General features: G+C 44.4%; 1 protein-coding gene across 6 annotated transcripts; it reads left to right on the top strand.

Annotated features, from left to right (window-relative positions):
• Positions 1–450: 450 nt before the first annotated feature.
• LOC119163782 (uncharacterized) lies at positions 451–26,292 on the top strand. Of its 6 annotated transcripts, none has more exons than XM_075873554.1 (4): positions 451–652; positions 9,148–9,302; positions 15,064–15,145; positions 22,144–25,645. In XM_075873554.1, exons 2-4 carry the CDS (start codon positions 9,251–9,253, stop codon positions 22,196–22,198), a joined length of 189 nt encoding a protein of 62 aa, XP_075729669.1. In that variant the 5' UTR covers positions 451–652; positions 9,148–9,250; the 3' UTR covers positions 22,199–25,645. The 6 variants fall into 6 exon arrangements, 4 of the variants coding, with proteins under 4 accessions (XP_075729669.1, XP_075729670.1, XP_037271749.2 ...); XM_075873553.1 differs by lacking the exon at positions 15,064–15,145 and having other exon boundaries at positions 490–652; positions 24,041–24,172; positions 25,537–26,292; XR_005108732.2 differs by lacking the exon at positions 9,148–9,302 and having other exon boundaries at positions 24,041–25,645.
• Positions 26,293–27,619: the final 1,327 nt, after the last annotated feature.

A 27,619-nucleotide genomic window follows, 5' to 3' on the forward strand; every position in this document is an offset into this window, starting at 1 on the left:
CCCACTTTTTTTTTTTCTTGCATGCCAGCATCGACCGCCGAGTCAGTACGCGCGTCCGGTGCAGCCTAGAAGAAGACAGCTGTAAAGGACTGTACTACATTGCAGGCATGCACGTATTACGGTTCATTTTGCCGCTATGCTCCGTTAACTCTTTCCTTACCGTCCCATAGAGCTTCGATTACCATGGATCGGTGGTTTTAAAAGCCCCGCCAAAAAATAAAAGTATGCGATGAATGGATCGATGGAGGGATGTGGCTGTACCCTTTAGATTGAGTAGCGGCTAACGCCACCTAGCTTTAATAATTAATGAACTAATAATTAAATTTATCTTTTTTTTACGGACACTTAACGCCTTTTGGCCGGAAATATAAGAACTACTCTACATTACTACTTTTTGTTTCGGTCTATCGGCGGGAGCTCCTGCGCAAAAAAGAAGACAGCGAAGGAGGTAGCCAAAGTACAGGAGGCGTTGAGGTAGCGTTGCGTTTAGCGCATCGGCCGCCGCCGACCAGAAACGTGATTCTGCTGCCTCCACTGCTCATGATCTTGGTTTGAGCTGTAGTGAGGACTCTGTTGAAGTTGGATCATCAGATTTCGACTCGGACAGCGATGGTTCATCTCCACAGCCCGGACCTTCAACCCCTGTGTCAAAGTAAGTGTAGGTTCGGAAGTGATGAGCGTGTTTTGTAAGTGACGACACTTGTTAACGTTTTCTTACTAGGGTGTCAACTACCTATGGAGGCGATATTCTGCCGAATGCACCATGCAGAGCCAAGTTCTTACGTGAACGAACACCTGGGGTACATCTGGATGTTACGCGCCTGAGCGAGACGCGAAGTTTTAAACGTGCACTGGACATGTTTATGATGTTTTTCACTGCCGAATTGGTCTCAACTGTTTGTCAGTACACCAAGTACGCTTGGTTGAAAATTTTCGAAAAACCCAGCTACGCAGAAGCAGACGGCTCTTGGCCTGAGGTCACGCCGCCGCCGGAGATTTTGTGATGCATTGCACCCCTCATTTACATGGGTATTGTGCAAGTGCCACGCCTTCGTATGTACTGGAACACTGGGTCAATATACGGTGGTCTCCTTCCAGCGCAAATCATGAGTAGGAAGCGTTTCTTTTCTCTCCCCGCTTTCTTGCACGTCTCTGATCCGGAAGATCAGAGCACTGCATCAGCCGGAAAACTGCGGAAGGTGTGGCCACTGCTTCAACATATCAATGAGGTGTCTGCACCATTTTTCCAGCCACGGGAATCCATTGCACTAGATGAAAAAAACGGGGAAACCGAAAGCAAGATCGGGAATTAGGCACTATATTCTTTATAAGGTGACGAAGTGTGGTTACAAATGGTGGGTTCTCGCTGAATCTGAAACAGGGTATACTTTACAGTTCTTTGTCTACACAGTTAAGAGGGGTACACCAGGACCACATTGATTGGCTTTTGATCTTGTCAGTAAACTTTGTGAAAAATACAACAAGGGTACAAAAGTTACATGGACAATTTTTATACCTCAAAGAACCTATTCGAACATCTCCTGCAATGCGGAACGTACGCTGGCATGTGGAACGACAAGAAAAGATCACCGAGGCTTCCCTGGCGATCTGAAATAAAATGGGAAAGGAAGGCTGAGCGGGGGCACATTAGGTGGGTCAGGGATGGAAACATCTTGTTTCTCCAGTGGAAAGACGACAAGGCAGTAAATGTAATGAGTACAATCCACACAGCGAACGAACACGTTTTGGCAAAAAAAGATGTCAAAAAGTGGGGAACCGATGGACTGAGAGAACAATAAGGAAGCCCTTGTTAGTGCATGACTACAATGCAGGCATGTTGGGGGTAGACAAATCTGACCAGATAATTGGCACATACGTCTTTCGGAAACGCGTATGATGAGGAAAACACTGTTCTCCCATTGTATCGAGATAGCCTGCATAAATAGCTTTATTCTTTTTCAAGAGCATCGCAAACAGCATCCAGACATTCCTGAGCTAAATTTGAGTTCCCAATTTGATCAGCTTTCTTCCGAGAGATGCTCATCCAGGGAGTTTTGAACCTAAATGATGACCAACCTGTCAGAGTTTCTTGTCTGCCACCCGACTGGATTCGGCACAAGCCGGAAAAGGTTGGCAGCCGAAAAAACTGCAAGTTGTGCTACGAGAACACCAAGAAGGAAGTGAAAACAAATGTTCTTTGTAGCACCTGCAAAGCACATCTCTGCTTTACCGCCATGCGCAACTGCTTCTCCAAGTGGTACATGCGTCATGGGTGCTAAGATGAGGGCCCGCGAGAAATATACTTTTTATTCGAGAATGTTGAAATTTGGAAATATTATACCTGGTATTATAAGCTGCCATTTGTATATTTCAGTTTTGTTTCAATCTAAATGTTGTAATGTGTAACAGCAATTTTATATATTCTATTGTACATTTTCTTTTGTTTTCCTCGAATTTCAGAAATAAATTATGAAACAGTATGAGGTTGTTTGCTTTGAATTTTATTGCATTAGAAAAACGCGTGAATGGGCTACATTTAAATGTACAAGAACCCATTGTACACGCAACAGTTTTTGATAAAAAAAAATATCATGTAGACACCCATTGAAAAGACCAGTTTTCTACGGTAAGAAAAGAGTTAGATGCTTATATCGACTGAGCTGTCGACGATCGCGCGTCCAGGTTAAAAGTTTGTGGCTGTACTCGTTTTTTTCGCGCTTTATTTGCTTTATAAAGAATTATACCACGACCTACTCTACTCCTGACCTGCCCAGATAGCCCCTCTCCAGCGCCCACCACGTCAAGTTTGTGCAGTCGCAATCTTTTTGGGGGTGAATATGGGAGCCGTTGGCTTTCATGAGGTCTCTAGATGAAACAAAACAACTTGTTTCATCTAGGGACCTTGTGGCGAATTTCATTGAGGGAACAGGAGTTAGAGGGGCTGGGCAGTTAGGAGTGGGGGGCAGAGCACTGAAAGCAGGGCCACTCAACCTGCCATTGGAATGTGCCCTGCTCTCGGAGGGCAGGTAAGAAGGTGACGAGTAGAGTAATGTTACTGAAACATTCCAAGCCTCGGGATATTCTCTTTGGGGCAGCAGCAAAATATGCGTGAAATCGGTCAGCCATGTGTTTTTTATTATCCTAGTACCTAGTATGTTTGTGAAATGACCCATTTGGCAGGCGTCCAGCTGTCATCGTAGCCACCCATAGAAAACAGGGGTGTCAAACTACACATGGTTGCTACCATTGCCGCCGCGCTCACCGGCTAAAGAAAAATTCGAGAACTGTGACGTTCGAGTGTGACTCCGCTTTTCAGGCGAGATCACTACAAACTGCGCCTGGCTGCTCTCGGCACATTGGTAGAGCACTCTTGCTCTACCAATGAATGGCAGTGCTCCTGCACCTGTTCGACCACTGAAACACGCCATGTCTCAAGAGAGCACTTTAAGCGTGCTTTTCAGTGCTCCTGCTCTCTCAGTAGAATTCGCCATTAGGCTTTCGGAGCTCCGAGCGCTGTTAAGCGGGGGCACCCAGAAGCATCGCTCATGCGCCATGCGGCCGGGCTGCGAAAATGATACCGTCGCGCGCATTGCGTCAGGCGAGCTAGCGCGTGTCGTCTGCTGCACACGCACGGCAGTAGGAAAGCAGGGTGCTTCAACGTGGCAAGAATTTTGAACTTCTAATTTTGCTCCACCTTACTCACAAATTGTGGCGAAGCCTTCGTACAGTGGGTCGTCCTCTCAACACGTCTCAACAAAATAAACATGTTTTCAAGATCATCGTTGATTTGTTGCTGGGTGCTTTCCCGGATGCACATTTTGTGCTTGGCACCGGGGCACACTGCAGAACTTATTATGAACGAGCACACGGAAAATTGCCGGGTTGCGGTGCTCTTCTGACAAGCTTAAGCATTTGTGAAAACATATGGCAATATACATAAAATAGGCTATGGTGCGGCACTCTGTTAACGCGGCGGCTGCGGAGAAACTGAAAGTTCGTCAAGAGTGTCGAAATCTTCGAGTGCATCATTACTTTGTGCCAGCACTGTACTTCTCACAACCTTCCAGAATGGCAGCAGTGCTCTTATTTTTCAAAGGGGAACATGACAAAATGCTAATGAAACATCGAGGCAAGCTATTTTAGATTAACGATACAACTTCCTTAAACTAATTCATCTTTTGTTGAACGTACATCAAATGACCGTTCGGGCAATTGTGTTCCTTTGCTTTTTCGTTGTACAAGAACGCAGGAAAAAGACGAAAACCAAGTGACACGGCACGCACAATAAGTGCGCCGATTGAACTGAAAGCATCTAAGCTTTATTAGCCATAATAATACGAACACCAAAGATGTTGAAAATCAGTTAGCAGACGACATACGAGCGCAGCGGTGACGTGATGCGCACGAAGGAAAGCTACCCTCCTCACGCATGCGCGCAGATACTGTGACGTGTCGGCAAATGACGCTAGTAGTGCCGCAAGCCACGCCCGCCTGTGTTCACTCCAAAAAATATTGCGACTGTACCCTCTGCCGCTTGGGCCGTAAGCGACGAGTAGCATGGCGCTAGTCGGCACCTGTTCACTGGCGTCACCTTCAGCGTTCGTCACCTTTGGCCAACAGAGCAGTCATATTGCGTAATTATTATGCAAGAATAAAAAATAGTTGGGAAATAAATAAACTAGAGGTCTTTCAGAAATTCCTTGTAATTATTCGCACAAGCTGACCATCACACAAGCTGTCCTACACCATGTAAGACTACAGGTTCCCACGTTTGTCAATCAATGTGCAATAAATACTTAATGGCACTGAACAGCTCACTTGACCAGTAATCTAAGTGAAAAAATAGTCGCATATATGCTGGCAGTTCACAGAATGCAGCCGTTCTTACTCTAGCGCTGTCCAAATAGCCGTAGTGTATCAGATGAACAGGTTTTAGGTAGCGTCATCAACGGTGAGCAGTTGAACGAAAGCGGTGACACTAGTTTCCATAGGAACCCCGCCACCTGAGCTGGTTAGGAGTACATTAGGTCGTGAATTGTACCAACACGCCCAAGCTTCTATGTTAAAGATGACAGTTCGTAGACCGATAACCATTCCCACATTTCATGTTATAAAGGCAAAAAAAAAAAAGAGGGAGCAGCTGCGTTGTGCTGCCATTGTGTCAACTACTAACCCTCCTCGAAAGAATGGCCCTGAATTCTACTTGGCGGCTTATCAGTCTATGGGCAATGCCAACACCTGCCAATAAATCGAGTGATGGAAATGTGTGTGTGTGCATGTGTCTGTGTGGGTACACACACACACAAGCGCATGCAGCAGAGTTCAGGGTGTTTCATATAACAACTAAATATTAAAGACGATAGTCTTTCTTGGGGACCCTTGACAGAAAAAATTTTGGTCTGTCTGTCTCTACATTTGTCCGTTTGTCCACCCTTAACGATACCTCGAACAGTCGACCTCATCCGCAGCGTCCACCAATATTGCTCAAGATTCAGCGTTTATACTTCTGCGATTGTCAATTAAAAAGCAATCATCGTGCATATATGAGGTACCATAACAACACGTCGATGTTTTGTATATGTGCCTTTATACAAGTGAAGGCCCGCACAAGTAATTCTAAGGACCGTAGTGTTAAACACGCTGCGCTGACAGTGCGACGCGGGGCTCAAAAAGGCAAGTGTTGCCAACGCTTTGCTAAAACGACACGGTGGTGGCATCTGCCCGTCGCTTTGCGTTCTACACCTTATCGCCTCTGAGAATGGCACGCATCTTTCTCCGCTGGCACGCAGGCCTTCCTTCGTTTTCGAAGATAATTGCCAGATGGCGCTCGTGGTGGCTAACGTGCCTCAATGCGCTTGTTCGCCTCCGCTGCACGCTCGAGGCACTCTAACGCAGCGCCTCCAGAATACCATTCACCGATTGTCGTGTGCAGAACATCAACTAAATGTTTTCTTCACTCTCTCCAGACACTATACTATCGTCTTTCAACGGCAATTGTAATGTACCATGCAGATCCGGGGCCAATTTTTTTTAATAAGAAGTCGTTATTTACAACTGAATGAAATTAATGCATTATGCTTTGCAATCATGTGGTGCTTATTAGGTTATTCTATATTGTGCTTAACTATTAATCAAAGAACAATTCTGCAAAATATTTAATATTCACTTTAGAGCCATGTGCATTTTGTCATATTGTAGAGAGCATTAAAAAAAGACTGATCCAATTTTTCACAACAACGTAAGTGCAAAGCGGGAATTTTTTTTATAGTTTAAGGGAGCAAATGAGATACGAAATGAAATCACGTGACTTTGCTTGTACACTACAATACTACAGCACTCTGAAATGTGCTTTGATCAAAACAACCAGCTCGCAGACTGTGGCGATATTGGTGGCTACAGCTCTAGGCGTCGGCTTCTCTGTGCACTAGCATCTGTGACGGCCGCACACGGCAAAGCTCACTGTGGGCATTTCTCTGGCAAGGTTAAGCACAAAGCAGTCTTTGATACTGCCCAAGTTGTCAATGTGTACGAAGCTGCTTAGCCTTTCATTATGTTGACAGAGCTTCTATTTTTCCAGCATCAAGAAAAATGGGATCTACTTAGCACTTGGCTATCATGGGGAAGACTTGCTCAGGCAAGCTGTGTATCTGGGCTGCAAATTTGACAGTAAACCTACAGACGCATGCGGTGATAAGTCATACTGCTGTTGTCATGCCTTTCCAAAATCAAGGAGCCTTGACCCTTGCTTTTACTGGGCACCATTGAAGGATGTTCATGTACCTTAATGGTAGCTGTCTAGCGAAAGTCGCAAAATGAATTGCAGAAAGTTTTTTAGAACAATTTTTACTGATGAGCAGTGCAGTGGCAAGTAGACTTGGAAAGACAGGCTAGTTGGTTAAGGTTGGAAATTAGAACAGCACTAATGATGGGAGCCCAAAGAAAGAAGGGAACTGACAGTAGAAAACAGTGCTGTTGTCGATCTTTCTACTGGTCTTCCTGTATTTTGTGCCTTTATAAATTACATGTATGTTCTATCAGCTTACCTGAACTTCTATTTTGGTACGGGCGCCACGACTCGAGCATTCAATTAAAAGGAAGGGACTGCACATAGTACTGCGTTTCAGCTGGTGGATCTCAGGGTGATGAGCACCTGGTAAAGAACGACAGTACAAAAGTAGTGCGATGAATTGAGCACTGTGAGGTTTTCAGAATATTGTAGAAGGCCATACCAACTTGATACTTGCCTCCCATATCTGCTAAGGTGTCGTTGTGGGCAGTGCAGCAAAACGGTAGGGAGAATTTTTTCAGCTGCTCGTCACAATGTATACGTTTGTTTTAACATTCATGCTGTCTGTGCTATACTGCCCCGTTTAAGTGTATGTATTTGGTGTTGTGTGAGGTGCACATATTTGCTCTGCGGGAGGCTGTTTTTGGCCTTGCAATAACTATCTTATGTGTATGCTTGGATGTGCTGTAACTGGCACGACATCGTGCTTTTGAATAAGAGGATTATCCTTATCTGGAGCCATGTCCTGAAAAGGTCGCAGAAGTGACAGTTGCAAAAGTGTCGCCTTTGGTGGGGGCTCTTTGGCTATTGAGCACAATAGAAGATGTGTGGGTGCTCTCTAAGGTTTATGCCGGTGTGATGCAGCTCTATGGTACTCCTGACATGCTTGGAATAAATTAGCACACTTTATCACCGCCCCTTGGCGGTGAAGTCTAGCATTTCAGAGGCATAGATGGTAGCTTCCCGTATTCAGACATTGGTTATTTCAGCAGCATTTTTATTCTGAAGCATTCAATGAGGATTAGCTTGGTTTGTTTTCAGTACTTCTTCTGTTGCCAGCATGTGTTTTTTGTGGTTTGTATGTTCCAGGTACATGAAATATGCGTTGCTTGCATGATTTATTGCTCGCCGGCAAAATGATAAGATGTTCGCATGATACTGCTGTGATGGCACGCTACAGCTGAACTCTGAGTATGCTGTGTTAAACTATGAACAAAAATATATTGCATGCAAAGCAGCATTCTTTAAATAATATTCTATGCTTTAAGCATGAAACACGTTGAAAGCACTTTCAACACCCTTTATATTTAAAGTAGCTACAGCCAAGCCTGGCCACTGCGTAGAAGTGGCCAGGCCAGGAAAGCGCCACGCCTTGGTCGCTTGGCACTCTTACAATATGCTAACCCATGTGTTGTCAGTCATTCATAAATCAATGACGTGTGCAACAATGACACCAAAATGTCACCAATGTCACCAAAAGCATTATTGTTGCTTTTGGGACTGTTTCACAATATGGGCCCTTGTCTCACTAACTGATGTCAATCGTCAGGTGTTCTGTTTAAGTAATATGAAGTCTTTTTGTAAGGAATACGGAGTGTTGCAGTCTGTCACTATCACAGTATTGCTGCAAGCCCACTTTGTTTCTCTGCACTTTGAAAAATGTCATGGAAGTCATAGTTTAAATGATAAATCTGAACAGCAGCAACCATGGATGAGAACTTTGTTTGTGTTATAAGGTCGTTGGCAGCAGTTTAATTTTGCCTTCAGGGTCACTATTTTATATAAAGAGATAATATATGAGTTGTGACAGCTGCTGTCAAATAGCCTTAAGAGCTCTTTCGCACTCAAATGGTCGCAGAAGGCCGCTTTTGTAGCAGTCTGATGTGGGTCAGTCACGGGCTGCTTGATTCTTCATTGCATGGCTGCAGTCGCAAACCTCTAAACCAATCAGATGTGCGGGAATAGGATGTCGCCATACCTTACGGGGCAATGGCAATGCGAACAGATGTGAATTAAGTGTGACGACACATATAAGTTGCTCGCAAGTGTGAACATCGGTTGCCTTGAGTCGTTTTTTGATTGCTATAGTCGCACATGATTCTTTTATGGGTGCTAGACGCAGGTGGCAATGAAATCGTAAAGTTTTTTGCACGCATGACATCATTAACCCATGCTGGAAGGAGGATGCTAAGAGATGTATGATAAGGAGGGCCATTGTGATGAAGGCATGTAATAAATAATCATTTTTATTCATATTCTACAGCTTTAATAGGTAGGTTAAGCATTATTATGCTATTGTTTTTCATCAATCTGTAGTACTCTATGTTACAGTGTGTAGTAATGTTGAATTCTAATGGCAGAGTCCTAGCATCTCATGGGCTATGTGAGCGAGCACTCTACTCTGACGTAGAGCAGGGCCTCTGAATCTGCAAAGGGAACACAATCTGCATCGTCGGAGTAAGCATGAGAGCAAGGATTAAGCACAAGTCCTTGAGTTGCCCAGAATACCTTGCAAGTAGGTATTCCATTCTGCTGATTTCGTTGTCCAATTCTGTTGAATTATCGCTTGTACATAGTAGTACATATGGCATATGAATTACCGCTCACACATATGGCTTAACCAACTGTGCAATAACTACGTAATTTGTAATTACAAGTAATACCCACGTAATACAAAAAGTTATGACAGCTACACTCTCTTCAAATTGCATCTATGCAACCTTGGCTGCATGTTGTGAATGGGCGGCTCAGACCGGAAGCTCTCGAATGCAGGTGGAAGTCTATAAAATTGTGCATAGGCAGTCAAAATAGCGAGATAACAAGCCTCAAAGCAGAATAAGTGAATCCCTTTCCCAGCACCACCATCAACATGTGCTATGAAAAAATACTTTAAGGTTTTGCCATGGACTACTGACAGACAAGCACTGGTGAATATGAAAGTCCATTGAACTGTTCTTGAAGTTTCTCTTGTGTAGTAATTTTAGTCCATTATTTTTTAATCCATCTCATGTGTACATAGATGTGACCAGCCAGCTGTGCATGTTTCATTGCAATGTTCATTTCAGTGGGCAGTATAGAGTAATTATGCATGTTTCTGCAAAGCCTTGTGTTAGGCTAAAGCGGTTGGCAATCAACACTCTTGTGCTTGTGTATGTTTAACATTGTGCACATTCTTGAAAATTTTGCTAAAATGATTTTGTAGATAAGCTACTACAATCTGTCTCACAGCAAGTTCTTAATAAATATATCTCGTGTGAGTCGTGTCTTTCAATAGAAATATTTTTACTCGATTCCAACTACTGCTAACCTGTATTTGAAGCTACGAGGTCAACAGGTACGACTATCATGGAGCGTCAGCGACGACGGCCTGAACGCACAGGTGCCGACCGACGCGTCAAGCTGCGGAGTGAACGTCGGTATCGACAACCAACTGAACTTGGGCAATGAACTAGCCAAGTCAGTGGCATCACGTAGGCAGGCTCGAATCATCATAAGAGATAAGGCGAGAGTTAAGATTGCAGTTAGGATGATTTAGAATTAAGACATTAATTAGGACGGTTTAGTCACTAATCTAGTTGTGGCAAGTTTCATAGTGTAAAGTTATTTGTGTGGTTTTGTACATTTGCAGATATTTTAGGGTCCCGTTTTTTTTTTCTCTGATAAATGTTTGTTCTGTTTTCGAGTCTGACTGAGTCCATCGCACCGGGGCCACACCCCGTAATCTGTGACAGTTGGCGAGCCTGCCAGGATTGTACTTGGCATGCGCTGGCGACGGGAGCGATGGGCGTTTAGGTCAGCTGCCTGAGACGTGGCCGTCTCAAGGTGGCCGGCGAAATCGGCAGTGATCGAAAGGAGGCTCTTCGGATAAGCAGCCGCCACGCCCAGCGAGGACGAGCGTTCCCGGAGCAAGCCCCTTTTCGGAAGCGAGCCACCCAAGGCCATCCCCGAAGTGCCACGTCAACACTGGAACGCCACGCCGGGTGAAGCAGTCGACAGTACCAGTAGCCCGAAAGGGACCTACGAGCGTCAGCGACAATGGCCTGCACGCACAGGCGCCGACGGACGCGTTGAGCTGCGGAGTGAACGTCGGGATCGACGACCGACTGCACTTGGGCAACGAGCTAGCCAAGTCAGGGGCCTCACGTAGGCCGGCCCGAACCACCATAAGAGATAAGGCGAGAGTTATGACTGCAGTTGGGACGATTGAGAGTCAAGACATTAATTAGGATGGTTTAGTTTCTCTATTATGAGACAAGAGCTCGCCGACCGCCTTAAAAAGATCAAGACGCCGTGGAGTGGGCCTAGCATAAGGAGTGCTGGTGGACAGCTAAAGACGCCAACTAGTAAATCCACCGCTCGGCTCGTAATCGATGATTCGAACTTCGTCGCCACTTTTGTCATTTTACCGGACTGTTGTAAAAAGTTGATTTTGGGTATGGATTTTCTGCGAGAGTACGGTGCTGTCATCAACATTCCAGAACGTATCGTCACCTATTCCGCCCATCCTTACGTCGACGCCATCACTGAACAACAACTGCAATGTTTACGTGTAGCCGATGATCTGATGCTCCTGCCGAGATCTTGCTGCCTTGTGTCGGTGTTATGTGAACGGCCGTGCCGTAATGAGGTGATAGCGGAGCGAATAGACACGCTATTGCTTACGCAAGGTGTTTCAATAGCGAGAGGCGTTCTGGCACTAATTGATGGGCGGGCACAAGTGCTCATCACCAACTTCAGCAACGAGCGTCGTCACATCCAGAAGGGCACCGCGATTGCCTACTACGACGACGTGGACCAAGCCATAGATTGCTTCGCTTTGAAACCGGACGAGGCGACCATCCCAGCCTCGACACCTTTGTCTGTCAACATTTGCTCAACCCTGTCAGCCTTGGATAAACAGCGCCTACTAGAGCTGATACACCAGTTCAAAAATAGTTTTTCGTGCACGTCGAAAGTCAAGCAAACACCACTGACCCGGCACCGAATCATCGTTGAAGAAAATACGAGACCGATCCGTCAAAACCCATACCGTGTGGCTCCGAAAGAACGTGAGGAGATCCAAAAGCAAGTTCAGAAGATGCTCCAAGATGACGTAATACAGCCTTCCAAGAGTCCCTGGGCATCCCCCTGGTATTGGTTAAAAAGAAAGACGGCAGCTTGCGTTTCTGTATAGATTACCGCAAGTTAAATCAAGTAACGAAGAAAGACGTCTACTCACTGCCATGCATAGATGACTCTCTTGATTGGCTGCGGCATGCACGCTATTTCTCATCGATGGACCTGCGAAGTGGCTATTGGCAAATAGAAGTCGACGAGAGAGACCTTGAGAAAACTGCTTTCGTGACGCCTGACGGTCTTTATGAATTTAAAGTGCTTCCATTCGGGTTATGCTCAGCGCCAGCCATTTTTCAGCATTTAATGGACACTGTGCTATCAGGACTGAAGTGGCAGACATGCTTGGTCTATCTAGACGACGTTGTCGTCTTCTCTGCTACATTCGAGGAACACCTAAGTCGATTATTCGCAGTTCTACAAGCTATATGTTCGGCTGGCCTGACTTTAAAACCAGAGAAGTGCCATTTCGGTTTCAGCGAACTTTGCTTCTTAGGCCACGTGGTCAGCCACAAAGGTGTTCGACCTGACCCGGGCAAAATCGACGTTGTCGCAAAGTTTCCCGCACCGCATGACAAAAGAGCAGTGAGACGCTTCTTAGGCCTCTGCGCTTATTACCGACGATTCATCACCAACTTTTCGTCTATTGCGGCGTCTCTGACGCGGCTCACACGAGAGGATGTCCCCTTTCTTTGGAGCAAAAAGGAACAAGCAGCGTTCAACGAATTACGCCAACGCCTCCAAACACCTCCGGTTCTTGCGCACTTTGACCAGGAAACGCGAACAGCACTTCACACCGACGCAAGCAATGTAGGCCTGGGTGCCGTATTGATACAATGGCAAGATAACTCCGAGAAATTGATAGCCTATGCCAGCAGAGCTCTCTCTCGCGCGGAAGAGAACTACTCGACTAGCGAGAAAGAGTGCCTCGCCGTGGTTTGGGTGGTTCTCAAATTTCGACCCAATCTGTACGGCCGCTCATTCAAGGTCGTCAGTGATCACCACTCGCTTTGCTGGCTCACTAACTTGAAAGACCCATTCGGCCGTTTAGCTCACTGGAGCCTTCGGCTTCAGGAGTTTGATATGACCATTATTTATAAATCAGGGAAGAAGCACACCGACGCAGACTGTCCCTCGCGGTCACCCGTCGAGCCTGCCGCTATTAATGACGAGTCTATGGACGCCGCATTCTTAGGAGTCATCAACGCGGCCACTATTTCACAAGAGCAGCGCAGTGACCCTGACCTGCTTTCACTTATCGACTTCTTAGAAGGACGACGTGAAGACGTGCCGCGAGTTTTTGCAAGAGGAGTGCCATCTTTTTGTTTAAGGAACGACGTCCTATACAAGAAAAACTTTTCTCCCGCCGGCAACCCATACTTGCTCGTCGTCCTTGCATCTCTGCGAAAAGAAATTCTGGAAGCCTGCCATGATGAAGTCACCTCCGGTCATCTCGGTTACACTCGAACATTGTCCCGTCTGCAAAACAGTTACTACTGGCCGAACCTACCTGCTGCTGTGAAACATCACATCCAAACATGTGCCGACTGTCAAAGACACAAAGCGCCACCCGGCAGGCTTATTACATTCCATTCAAGTACCAGCAAAGCCATTCGCCAAAATCGGAATAGATTTTCTGGGCCCATTCCCAACTTCTACCACCAGGAACAGATGTATCATTGTTGCCACCGATTACTTGTCTCGCTATGCAGAAACTAAAGCCATGCCGAGGGCCACAGCAGCAGAAGCGGCTCATTTTTTCATAGAAAAAGTCGTCCTTCGGCACGGTGCTCCAACTTTCCTCATCACGGATAGAGGAACTGCGTTCGTGGCAGAACTTTTGGAGTCGGTTCTCAGGCTCAGCAGTACAGTTCACCGGAGTACAACGGCGTACCACCCACAAACGAACGAACAGAGCGGCTTAATAAGACCCTCGCAGACATGCTCTGCATGTATGTCGACACAGAACACAAGAACTGGGACAAAATCTTGCCTTATGTGACCTTTGCCTATAATACTGCCCGGCAGGAAACTACCGGAATGACGCCGTTTAGTTTAATACACGGGCGCAAAGTCACTACAACGTTGGGCGCTATGCTGCCGCACGAGTGTGACGACACTCACGCTGACTCCGAAGAATTTGGTCAGCGCGCCGAAGAAGCCAGACAGCTAGCCCGTGTGCGTATTTGTCACCAGCAACACAAAGATGCAAAACGGTACGACCTACAACATAAATTGGTAACCTACAAACCAGGCAACAAGGTATGGGTCTGGATCCCAATACATCGACGCGGACTTTCAGAAAAGCTATTACGACAATACTCCGGCCCATATCGAGTCACCCGACGATTGAACGATATCAACTATGAAGTTATTCCGGACGGCGATTGCAGTTCCAGTCGCCGATACTGCTCACCCGAGATCGTGCATGTCATCCGGATGAAACCCTACTTGTCCAGCTAACTCTCATTTGTCCTGTGTGTGCCGGTGCATATGTGCGTTTTTATGAGTAGAGCGCCTTGACTGCGCATCGGGACGATGCCATTTTTGGAGGGAGGCAAATGTCACGTGCACCCCGCCAAAAAGACGAAGGCGACAGCGCATCTGCACGCTTTTATGCAAAACGCAACAACGAGAAAGACGAGGAACTCTCTCGGGCGCGTGCGGTTAATAAAAAGACCGACCCGCTGCTGTTTTCTCAGCGTCTTCAAGTACGACCTCTGTCTTCACGTCGCGACAATATATTTCGAAAGAACATTTCAGTGTGAAAAATTTGCTATGCTGCAGTGTCTGTTGCAGTACTTTCAGACTGGCAAAAACTATTTTCCTGAGACATATAAAAAAGAACCATTTTTGTACATGAAACAAAAAAAGTTAACAAGTGTGCTAAATCAGTAAAATGGATTATCAATATGGCCAAACCCATGCCTTATCGATTGTTCATGTGTGTTGGTGAATAAGAAACCTCTAGTGCTATAATGCCAATGGTATTACAGCACTAAATAAATACAGTGTAAACTGCAGCAATGGGGTGAAGTGTGTTTCCTAAAATAAGGAAAAATTGTGACAAAGACTTACGTCATGTTAATCGACATATACACAGAAGGGCTGCAACCATTCTTGCTTGCCTGGTGCTGCAGTCTATTCTCTCTGTTGCTTTTCAGGCTCCTCGTCTTTAGAGTCCCTTGAGGAATGCAAGTCGCCAATGCCTGTACAAGACGGACTGCATTCCTGCTGGCAGTGCACGTATGTGAGCAAGAAAAAGTCAAACATGAACAGACACCTTCGCATACACACAGGCCAACGCCCCTTTGAGTGCCACCTGTGCCCGGCTACATACAATGACAATTCCAGCCTGAAAAGGCACGTTCGTGCCCACAGTGGAAAGCATTCGTTTTCCTGTGCCCTCTGCAGTTCATCCTTTTCGCAAAGAGATTGACTCGAAGCACACATGTGCACCCACACAGGAGAGCGCCCCTTTTCTTGCGCTCACTGTGATGCTTCCTTTACACTCGGAGATAAACTCAAAAGACACATGCGCACCCACACAGGAGAGCGTCCCTTTTCTTGTGCACACTGCGATGCATCCTTTGCACTCAAAAATACTCTTAGCCACATGCGAATCCACACAGGAGAGCGCCCCTTTATTTGTGCACACTGCAATGCTTCCTTTGCGCGCCAAAGAACTCTTAAAGGCCACATACGCATTCACACAGGAGAGCGGCCCTTCTCATGTTCACACTGCAGTACATCCTTTACTTCAAAACGTAACCTAAAAAGACACATGACCACCCACACAGGAAAGCACCCATTTTCTTGCGCTCACTGCGATGCATCCTTTTCGCGCAGAGAGAGGCTCAAAGAACACATGTGCACCCACACAGAATAGCGCCCATTTTCTTGTGCACACTGCGATGCATCTTTTGCACTAAAAAATACTCTTTAAAGGCCACATGCGAGTCCACACAGGAGAGTGCCCCTTTATTTGTGCACACTGCAATGCATCTTTTAGATACCGAAAAAGCCTCTATAATCATATGTCCGTACACACAAAAGGAGGGTGCCCCTCTTCCTGAGCCTACTGCGGTGCATTCCTTACACATACAAGCCACTTTATTTGCCACACGTCTAATTGTCATACAAACAAGAAGCCATAAAGGATTGGAGCTGACAGGCTTCTTGCTCCGAAAGAAGCCCTGCAACGCTTATATGCATTGCAAGACCCCTTTAAGAAAAAGAAAAAAATGGTTGCAGTGCTGGGGCTAGGTCGATACTGCAGAAAACACGTCAAACACACAAGCAAAAATGTTGACAAATTAATGTTTAGTTAATGAATAACAATAAAATATTGACAGATTAATGCTTTGTGCATTATATTTCTTGCTATATCTCTGGCTTTTCAGAGATCAGGTGTTATTTTCGAAGCTATTGCCAGATGCTGGAAATAAAGGTAATCAGAAAAAAAATTTGCAGGCCTGCGCAGAAAGTGCAGCACAGTCACTGTGAAAGTATGGAGCCATGGGGAGCCATTGAAATCAGTTTTTTTTTTTATTGTGGGATTTCCCAGACAAACCCGTTCTTTCTTTATTGTTGCGGCCTCTTGAAGTGGTGTTTGAGCTGGTTACATGCAGGATACGTCCCTGTGAGAGGTGTGTGGTGATTGGCAACGCTCTCTGACATCAGTGAGATAGTGAAATGCGAAAGGGGGCGCTTCTTCTCGTCGTCTGTTGGGTTTTGAAAATTGTAGGCTAATAACATTACTTCCGTTACTGTGTACCGATTGCGTTTACAGTTGAACCCCTTTAAGGAGGCATGCTCTAGACAGATTCTTTGAATGTTTTTCCTTTCAAATCTTTTGGATGTTTTTTTTCTTCGTTTCATTTCATTAATAAAAGCATGCCCCCAAGTCGAAGAAGCGGCTATTCGGTTTTAGTACGCATAGGTTTCTGTGATGGGCTCATCGCTGAAGGCCTTGGCGCCGGAACGCTCACTGTGAAGCAGCTATGTCATGTTACACATATGCCTACCGCTTTTCAGGCTTGACTGTTGAAAAATATTAAACATGATGGTGTATCGCATTTGTTGTCTAATTCGTTCTGCAAGAATGGAAGCTGCGTTTCTCAAAGAGCGCAGTCGCTTGTGCATGCTATCTCGACGCATTATGAGACTGCTCTTAAACTTTCTGTGCTATCAGCGTCCACTTTGCATTTAGAACACTCGCAGCACGAAAACCGCCTCTGCTTCTGGAGTAGTCCCTTCAACCAGCAATCTCATAAGTAGTGCGAGATCGGCTCCAGAAGATACACTTAAGCTTTTCGCAATGAATGCGATACCGAAAATATTATTGTTATACTGAGTAAGGCTTGATGTCATCTACGAGGAGCACTAGTGGCGGGGTTGCCATTTTGAAGGTCCGTGCTCTCGCAAAAAACATGCTGCTTGCGCTGTGTTCGAGATCCGTACGGGGACTTGAATGGCTAGACTCCTGTAATGCCGATACACGTACAGTACGAACAGCACATACGAATAGACCTACAAACTGGATTGCAGACTAAGGCTCAATGCACACTCCCAATATGGCCGCTTCAGGGTGCGAAGAACTTCTTGAACAGCCGGTCATGCCTGCCTAAAAGGGGCCCGGTTGCACTGTTTAAACATCGTCCGAAAACGCTAAAACGCTGCCGATCGATATTAAAGGCTCCAGAGAACTCGTGAGCCTGAAATTCCCACTAAAGTCTTAGAGTCGGCTAAAAATTGCTTTCTGTTCTCTGGACAAATGACGGAAAAAGCTAATTACTTGTTACAGCCATTAAATTAGCCATTGTCTGATTTGAGCAAGGCACTGATCGTTACATGTGTCGCAGTGGAAGGCCACGACTTGTACATGTGCGATCGCAAAGCTGCGTATTCTAAAAGGAAAGACAAATAGAGAAAAAGTGAAAAGAGAGGCACGCCTCACATTTGCTTTTCACGTGCAATCTTTCTTTGCTTAGCTTCCAGCGCATTAGACGGCACAAGGGAGGAGAGAATGCAATTGCAGCATGCGTCAAATCTTTTTAATTTCACTCATACTGAACGGATTCGAAAAATTTGGGGGCAGTGAATTTGTGATGCAATTAAGCTCTTTTAGTGAATCCATTTCATGGAGGAAGGAATAAACTAAAGGGAGGATGTTACATCACATTTTGTGAAGCCGGAAGTAGGGAAAAGTAGAAGGGCTCCTCTCAATTGTGGGCACACTACGGCGGTTCGTGCATGTGCAAGGGGCGCCAGCTTGGAGGAGCCGCTGGCGTGCACAGCGGTGAGTTTACAAATGCGAGCGGATAGGCCCCCTCACAATGCACTGCGCAAGGCGCCCTTACAAGGCTCTCAAGACGCCATCTTGTCCCACAACCACCCTGGAAAAGCACGTGACTCGCCACAGTTTTTGCCCTGCCGCTCGCATTGCAAGGACCTCTCCTTAGCTTTTTTTTCTCCATGGCCAGCAGTGATCATGACAGCACTAAAGTTAAAGTTCACGTCTTAACGGCGGTATGCGTACGAAGAAAAAAGAAAAAGTGCTCAAGGGCATGAGGTGCGTGTGACGTATTCGTAATATATGCATTGATACCAATATAATGATTGCTATTTAACTGTTGCATAGTCTTTTATTTGCATTCATACTGTATAGAAAGAATAAATTCAATGCTTAAAAGAGTCTTGGTATTTACTTGCGCATAAATAATGCACTTGGATAACAAATGCACCCTGAACTTCAGTCATCAAAATTGGGATTTATTTATTTCTTCTCGCAAAGTAAACTCACCCCATACAATCTAGTGGTGTTAGTAGTTAGATTTTTGGTTTTTAATCCCATGCCTTACCCAAAATACCTTTTTAACAGTCTCGACGCTGCATTCTTTTCCAATCACCCAAAGTGGGTACGTGCTATTTATCGAAGCAAACACACAAATTGCCGCCCGGTAGGGAGCGCTGTGCAGCCCCTCGTACATTCTTCCACTGCAGTCCTGCAGACCGACACCTGACGCCTACTTGCGCATTGGATCTTTTCGGTTTTATTATGCTGGTCCACCTCCGCTTGCTTCCCGGGCCCCCTTCTCGCCCGCTGCAATACGCCTTTCGTTTTTCTTTTTCCCCTGCCTTTTGTTTTTATTAATAATTTATCACTGTGCCACAGCAGGGTTGACAAATGGCGGGAGTGTAGAGATATCGTAGCTCAAGGTGCATATACACTAGAGTGACACTACACTGACATGACCCCGACGAAGACACGAGGCAGACGCAGACCATCGGCCGACGAAAGTTGCCAGACCCCATGGGAACACTAGGCCGACGATGACGCCTCAAAAGACATCATGTCGTCGTAGTGTGACATGATGACAGATCGAAAACATCAGCAAAACGCGTCTCCAGACCTGTCGTCGGCATATCTTCGGGAGATCTGCGGCTGAGGGAAAATTGGCCCCATGTCTTTGCTTCAAACGACCATGAAGAGGGCGATCTTGGGGAAGTTAACAATGCCCTCTCTGAGGCTTCCGCAGCATCTGAATAGGCAGCATGAGCACCCAACTGAAGACCCTTTCCTTTTGTGTCTAACCACCCCTGTCCCTTATACGGCACTCCGTAGCCGGAGAGAGACATTAGCAGAGCAGGGACCATGACTGAAAATGAAAATGAGGTGCAGGTGTGCAAGTTTAGTCGGTGTCGCTGCGTGTGCCTCCAATGCGACTACAGAATTGGCCAACGAAAGACTGAGCTCGACAAGGTGTGGGCAGAGTCTTTGAAAGACCATGAGCGGGCTGTTTGTGTCTTTGCATTGTACATAAGACGACAAGACAAAATACACTCCTAAAGACAGTGGCAGACCAAGATCGTTGCTGTGTCTCTCTAGTGCAAACGTGTCTTCACAAGCACACAGCGAGCGAAGGTCGCGACACTGCCTGCGCCAAGGAACGGTCGCTTCCGGCAAATATGAATTACTTTAAGGCCCAACCACAAGCACGCGATTTTAGAGTGATGGCAACAGGATTTGTTTGCCATCGCCATGGCTGTCGCGAAAGGCCATTTGTCACCATCGCGTTTCATGTTTCTGGAAAACTATAAAAAAATCCTTGTAGCCCAAAAAGTAGCGTGACAATTTCCGTAACTTAGTATAGCACCCTCGATTCTGGCTTCGTTTGGAATTCATCCTTCACGCTTGTTAAAAGAGCGTACTTCAAGAAATGCAAGATATAGGCTACCTTTTCTACTGTCACTTGTCATGCCGACAGCAAGGCGGAGGCCATATTTTGTCACTAGTCTTGTTATTGACATATATATATATATATATATATATATATATATAATATATTGCACTTGGGTAGTAGCTTGCTGAAATTCGCTTACTTGCTGCAATGTCAATGCAGCGTCATGGTGCGTGGTTGCCACAGTGTTGGGAAAATACGTCGTAGCGCACGCTTCTGGGTGCCTCTCGAGATCATAGCAGATACCACCGTTGTGATATGGGGTTGTGAGAAAGGGAAACCGCGACGCGCTTTTATGGATTGCGCGGGCGGTGCGGGGACAGTTTGCAGCACAGTCAACGACAGCACAGATCTATAAGACATTACTCACGTTACTGAAAAAAGTACTACGACTAATCAAAGGATACTACGGTCACCCACAAGATCTTAGCACACGTCTCTTATTTTCGAAATATTTCATATTACGAGCAAACCAAGTATATTATTACAAGTTATTTTTGTACATTAAAAAATAACAAACTATAGCCCACGTATGATTCTCCTCGGTGTGTTGAATACTGCCTCCGTACGCCTGGCATAAGAACACCGAGAGCTTGGACCACCCATGGTCAGCAACATACTGACTATCATATACCCAGTCTCTTCAATAAACTTGTAATTATAGTTGATTTAAATAAAGAAAATTCCAAAAATAAATTCACAAAATTCTTCATAATTGCCTTGAACATGTTTAATATAAATATTTTGGTGAGTTATTATTTAATGTGTCCTAATTGTTAACAGTACAGTTTCACTCTTGTTGCTTGCTTTATAAATGTATATGCCTGCATATGTGATTTCATCTCACCTATTCTACATATTGCCATTATGTTTTAATTTAATGGAATTTTTGTCTTCAATTTCTGCATATTGTTCCATTCCTTTTTCACATGTGTAGCATTTATTTGTCTGATTATAATTTGCCAATTTTCTGTCTCTGTATAAAAAGTTGTTTTATCTGTGTCTAAGTTGTGTACCACACTGTATTTCGGAGCAAAAGCCTTCGTCAGGCTTTATAGCCTTTTGCTTTTACTTAGGTTTTTTTCTATGTATAGAAAAATAAAATAGACCTCATACCTCAATGTACCATCATCAACTACTGAAGTTGTGTTTATAGTGTACGTACGAAACATCTACCTAACTTTTTTTATTGCCACATTTTTGCTCATCCACCAAAAAATTCATTAAATTTTTCCATGTATAATAAACTCACCGCCTTTTTTGCTTCAATTGTTAGGTAAAAATAGTGCATTTATAACGTGAGTAAATACTATGTATCCTTTTAACAATTGCCTTTCCACTATAAGGATGGTAATTCTCCATTCCCACATAGTCATCTTCAAGCCAGACAACTTGTGATGTTCCATTGCTTTAGTCTGCCCTTCATTTCACATGGCATTTTTCCCCTTCTTCGTCTCTCGCACTTGCTAATTGGCAACAAATCACAAATGTGCTCCATCTTACAAAGCCGAATTCTCCTCGTTAACATATATGTGAGCAGACGCCTACTGAAAATGCCATCATTTCAACATTCGCACATAACCTTTTTCACTGCTTTCTTTTTTAAACAGCCAAACTTGAAACTGCACAGGGCTCATTTTCATTGTATTCAGACATATCTTCATGACAAGTTTGCACTGTATGATTAGCGCACGTGGCTGACCTCAAGCACAGTTTGTTGTTCATTGATATGGTTCGATTGACGTTTGCATTCTACATTTTGCTGCATCGCAGTACTGAAGCTTCTCGGTTCTATATCTCATTATACTTCTGCACTCAAATTTGTATTTCCCTGAACTTGGTATTAGTTAGAAAAAAACATAGTAGCTCAATGTGGCAATACTAAAAGTTCAAACATAATTTCAAGAGTTCCATTGCATAAAGTTTTGGTGGAAGGGTAAAAGAATGTTTGGTGTACCGTGAAAATTTGTGCTTGCCTTAACAGTATATATTGTTTTACAGGTGCACCATTTTTGCCAAGCACCCAAGAAGCTGCTTACTTCTGACACCACCATAAATGCATTGATAGTGTTTTTTCTGTTACGTTACCATATGTATTTTAGTTTGTGAAAGCAATGTGTAATTTTTTACTGGCTGCGACCTCTGATTGGTTATGCAAAGTTATACTGTCTGTATATTTTTGGACATTAAGACATCATGTATAATAATATAAAAAGCAGGGCATTTTACTATGGTGTCTACATTTCTGCGATCAGCATAAACAAGCTCTGAATGCCTATTCAAAACATTGCTTCAGACTTGGTATTTCGCAAAGTGCAATCTCGTCTCTGTTGAACAGTGGATGTGTTTATGCGAGTTCAGCTTAGCAGAAAAACATTTGTAAGTTGCTTACCACGAAACTTGCTTACCACGAAACTTAGCTTTTGCATTGGAGTACATTAGCTATAATTTCCAATTAACTTTAGAGAGAAAATCTCTTGTTACTTTGTGAATTAGTACACTCATCACTCTGTTTTTGTATTATACTTTCAAAGCAACTACATATTGAAATATAGCATCGACCGATACCTTGTTTTAAGCGAAGTGTTGCTTGAGGAACTTAAATCTTCTTGAATGCATGATTATGTGTTGCTATATTTTCTCCAGTCATAAAAAAATGCATGATTTGACTTGGATAAATTTTGGTAGTCAAACTTCTCGCAATGTGCTATGTTAGAGGCCATGCTTGTTGGGGTAAATTGTCTGCGCAAGCCTGTTGAGAAGGGTAGCTAACTGCAATCATGTTAGTTAAGTGAAGCTGTGGTGCGTTCCGTGCCCTAGCTATCAAGGTGAACACTCGTGTAATGGAAGCTAGAATAGTTTGCCATAGAGAAGGGGTCTCAAACACGTGGAATAAAGAACTTGCGCAGCCCACAGACTTCACGCAAGAAGTTCTGTAGCCTGCATGTTTGTTTCACTTTCTCAATAAGTACGTCCATGAGCTACACAAAGATGAGAGGTCTCGGGCATTTTTTTTAGTGTCGGTCTATTAAATCGCCATGTGCCAACTACCAAAACTGAGAAATTCAACATTTCAGAATCAGCGTCGATATCCGTCACCCTGAAAATCGATATCAGTGTTTTTCGAATGATCTCTCTCCAAAAACCCTTGAAATACACTCAAACCTCATTATAACAATGTTGCATTTTACATGAAAATAAGCTCGTTATATCCGAAAATATTTTATAAAGGTTCATTTGTAACACTATACTTATTGCTGTACTATTTTTCATTTATTTTTTTATCATTACTATTTTGTTATATCTTGGTTCGTTATATCGAGGTGAAGTGTATCAGCCAGATATGACATCTTTCCTGCCTCAGCTCATGCTTTACTTTATGAAGTGTGGCCCGTTCACTCTAGTGAGTCTAAGACACATGCGATAGGGCATTGTATATATAGATTGCTTTTTTTATGCATCAAAATTATTTGTTCGTTTTGCTGTTTTAGCACACTTGTTAAAAATATGGAGACAAACATGGCAAGAAACATTCTTTTTTTCTGCCTTGTTTGACAAGCGTGCTAAACTAATTAAATGCTAACCAACATGGCCATACCCACACCCTGTCAATTCTTCATGTGCCTAGGTAAATAGGGAACTTTTGTGCTTTAGTGCCCTACGAGGTGATGCAGATAAATAATAAATAAATGCAGTATAACCTGGAGCAATAAAATGGAGAGTGTTTTCTCAAATCAGGCAAAATTGTGACAAAGACCTATTAAATGCTAGTGGACACATGTATACTTTTCATAGAAGTGCGGCAACCATTCTTGCTTGCGTGGTGCTGCAATCTACTTTTATGTGGTGAGAGACTCTTAGTTTGCATTGCCTTCCTGTTCACCATGTTGTTTTGCAGGCTCTTTGTCTTTCGAGTGTCTTAAGGAAGAGTCACTCACGGCTGTACAAGACGGACTGCATTCGTGCCGGCAGTGCACTTATGTGACCAAGGACAGGGCAAACATGGAGACACACCTTCGCATACACACGGGCGAGTTCCTCTTTGAGTGCCACCTTTGTCCAGCCACATTCAGTGACAGCTTCTATTTGAGAAAGCATGTTGGCGCAACACATGATTATGTGTTGCTATATTTTCTCCAGCCATAAAAAATTGCATGATTTTGACTTGGATAAATTTTGGTTGTCGAATTTCTCGCAATGTGCTATGTTAGAGGCCATGCTTGTTGGGGTAAATTGTCTGCGCAAGCCTGTTGAGAAGGGTAGCTAACTGCAATCATGTTAGTTAAGTGAAGCTGTGGTGCGTTCCGTGCCCTAGCTATCAAGGTGAACACTCGTGTAATGGAAGCTAGAATAGTTTGCCATAGAGAAGGGGTCTCAAACACGTGGAAGAAAGAACTTGCGCAGCCCACAGACTTCACACAAGAAGTTCTGTAGCCTGCATGTTTGTTTCACTTTCTCAATAAGTACGTCCATGAGCTACACAAAGATGAGAGGTCTCGGGCATTTTTTTGAGTGTCGGTCTATTAAATCGCCATGTGCCAACTACCAAAACTGAGAAATTCAACATTTCAGAATCAGCGTCGATATCCGTCACCCTGAAAATCGGTATCAGTGTTTTTCGAATGATCTCTCTCCAAAAACCCTTGAAATACACTCAAACCTCATTATAACAATGTTGCATTTTACACGAAAATAAGCTCGTTATATTCGAAAATATTTTATAAAGGTTCATTTGTAACACTATAACCATTGCAGTACTATTTTTCATTTATTTTTTTATCATTGCTATTTTGTTATATCTTGGTTCGTTATATCGAGGTGAAGTGTATCAGCCAGATATGACATCTTTCCTGCCTCAGCTCATGCTTTACTTTATGAAGTGTGGCCCGTTCGCTCTAGTGAGTCTAAGACACATGCGATAGGGCATTGTATATATAGATTGCTTTTTTTTATGCATCAAAATTATTTGTTCGTTTTGCTGTTTTAGCACACTTGTTAAAAATATGGAGACAAACATGGCAAGAAACATTCTTTTTTTCTGCCTTGTTTGACAAGCGTGCTAAACTAATTAAATGCTAACCAACATGGCCATACCCACACCCTGTCAATTCTTCATGTGCCTAGGTAAATAGGGAACTTTTGTGCTTTAGTGCCCTACGAGGTGATGCAGATAAATAATAAATAAATGCAGTATAACCTGGAGCAATAAAATGGAGAGTGTTTTCTCAAATCAGGCAAAATTGTGACAAAGACCTATTGAATGCTAGTGGACACATGTATACTTTTCATAGAAGTGCGGCAACCATTCTTGCTTGCGTGGTGCTGCAATCTACTTTTATGTGGTGAGAGACTCTTAGTTTGCATTGCCTTCCTGTTCACCATGTTGTTTTGCAGGCTCTTTGTCTTTCAAGTGTCTTAAGGAAGAGTCACTCACGGCTGTACAAGACGGACTGCATTTGTGCCGGCAGTGCACTTATGTGACCAAGGACAGGGCAAACATGGAGACACACCTTCGCATACACACGGGCGAGTTCCTCTTTGAGTGCCACCTTTGTCCAGCCACATTCAGTGACAGCTTCTATTTGAGAAAGCATGTTGGCGCCCACACGGCAAAACGTTCCTTTTCCTGTGCGCACTGCAGTGCATCATTTTCAGTCAAATTCAACCTCCAAAGACACATGGCCATCCACACAAAAGAGCGCCCCTTTTCCTGTGCTCACTGCGATGTATCCTTTTCGCGCAAATATAGACTCAAAGAACATATGCGCATCCACACAAACGAGCGCCCCTTTTCCTGTGTCCACTGCAATGCATCCTTTGTGCGCAAACAGAGCCTCAAAGACCATATGCCCATACACGCAGGAAGGCGCCCCTATCCCTGTGCCTACTGCAATGCATCCTTTACAAGGTCAAGTGTCCTTATGCGCCACATGTATAATTGGCACCAAAACGAGAAGCCATAAAGGTTTGGAGCAGACAGGCTTCTCGCTCTTAAAGACGCTCTGCAACGCTTTTATGCATCGCAAGGCCCCTTGAAGAGAGAGGAAAATGATTGCAGTGCTGGGGCGAGGTCGATGAAGTGAACGGGACGTCAAACACACAAGCGAAAATAGAGATGCTCAGTAATTCAATAAAATGTTGACAGATTGATGCTTTGTGCATTGTATTTTTTTGCCACACCTCTTTCCAGAGATCAGGTGGTATTTTGAAGCGATTGCCAGGTGCCAGAAATTGTGGTGATCAGAAAAGAAATTCTAGGCTGGCCTGCGCAATAAGTGCAGCAAAGCTAGCACAGCCACAATAAATGTAACGGGCCTCAGGGAGCCTGCAAAGTCAGTATTCTGTATTGCGGGATCTTTCTTTATTGTTGCAGCCTCTTCAAGTGGTGTTTGAGCTGGCTACATTCTATTCGTGGCACTTTCGGATGCTAGAGAACATACTAGTAAAAGTTGGGGCATTTCCCACAGAACTTCATCTAAAGTGGCTAAAGCTCCAAGGAGCCACCTTGACATTGCTTCGTGCATGCGATTCGTGTAGGAGTGGTGTTTCTCTCCACATTATTAGAAGCTAGGGCGTTGCAAATTTGGCGGTGGGGAGCAAATCCGTGGTATAGGTGTCCCGACATGGATGTTCTGGGACTCGGGACGTTGCATAAAAAGTCTGGAGGGTCCAGAGAAATCCGGGATGGTTGGTAACACTAGTCACAACACTTCTTAACACATGCTAGTGTAATTTTGCTTCTACACTGATAGCACATGTTCGCATATGGTATTTTATTCCACATTTAGCGGCCTTTCTTTGAACGCCGGAAAGAATCGCCACGTTAATGTTGCGTTGTGATCGGTGCGCATCAAGCCTAGTTCGATATATTTTAAAAACTAAGGACTGAAAAAAAAAAATACATTGTTATCGAAGGCAGTTAAAAAAAAGGCTCCACCACACGCGTTATGATGTTGCAAAAAAGCCAGCTTTAGGTAGAACAGCAATCAAGCAGTAAGATTTGAGAAAAAAAGAAAAAGATCAAGAAACGGCGTGAAACAAAGGGTGGGCGCATTCACTGGCTCATCAATAGGTAACCATTTTTTAAAAGGCAATGTAGTATTGCCATCAATATGGAGACGAGCGCATGAATTCTTAAAACGTTGCACGCGTTTTTCAGAAGCGTTTTTGTTCTTCCTTTAAGGAATAGCGCAAGGGTTAACAATGCCCTTATCAAGCAGGAAGATCGTTGCTTTAAGAATATTGGGCACGACACCGGCAATCTGAGCAATATGCGGAATCGAGACCTGGCTACCGCCACGATGGTTGGAGTGCTGACCCGTAGGTTGAGGAATCGGATCAAGGCCGGCGTTTCGATGAAGGAGACATGCTATGGTAAGAGAGACCGTGTACTCAGATGTAGGTGCACGTTAAAGGGGCCCCTGGGATAGAAATTGCCGGAGCCCTCGAGCAAATTACAGCGCGGCGTGCTGGGGCG

The sequence above is a fragment of the Rhipicephalus microplus genome, chromosome 9, assembly GCF_043290135.1.
Source record: "Rhipicephalus microplus isolate Deutch F79 chromosome 9, USDA_Rmic, whole genome shotgun sequence".
In the NCBI taxonomy this organism is placed as follows: domain Eukaryota; kingdom Metazoa; phylum Arthropoda; class Arachnida; order Ixodida; family Ixodidae; genus Rhipicephalus; species Rhipicephalus microplus.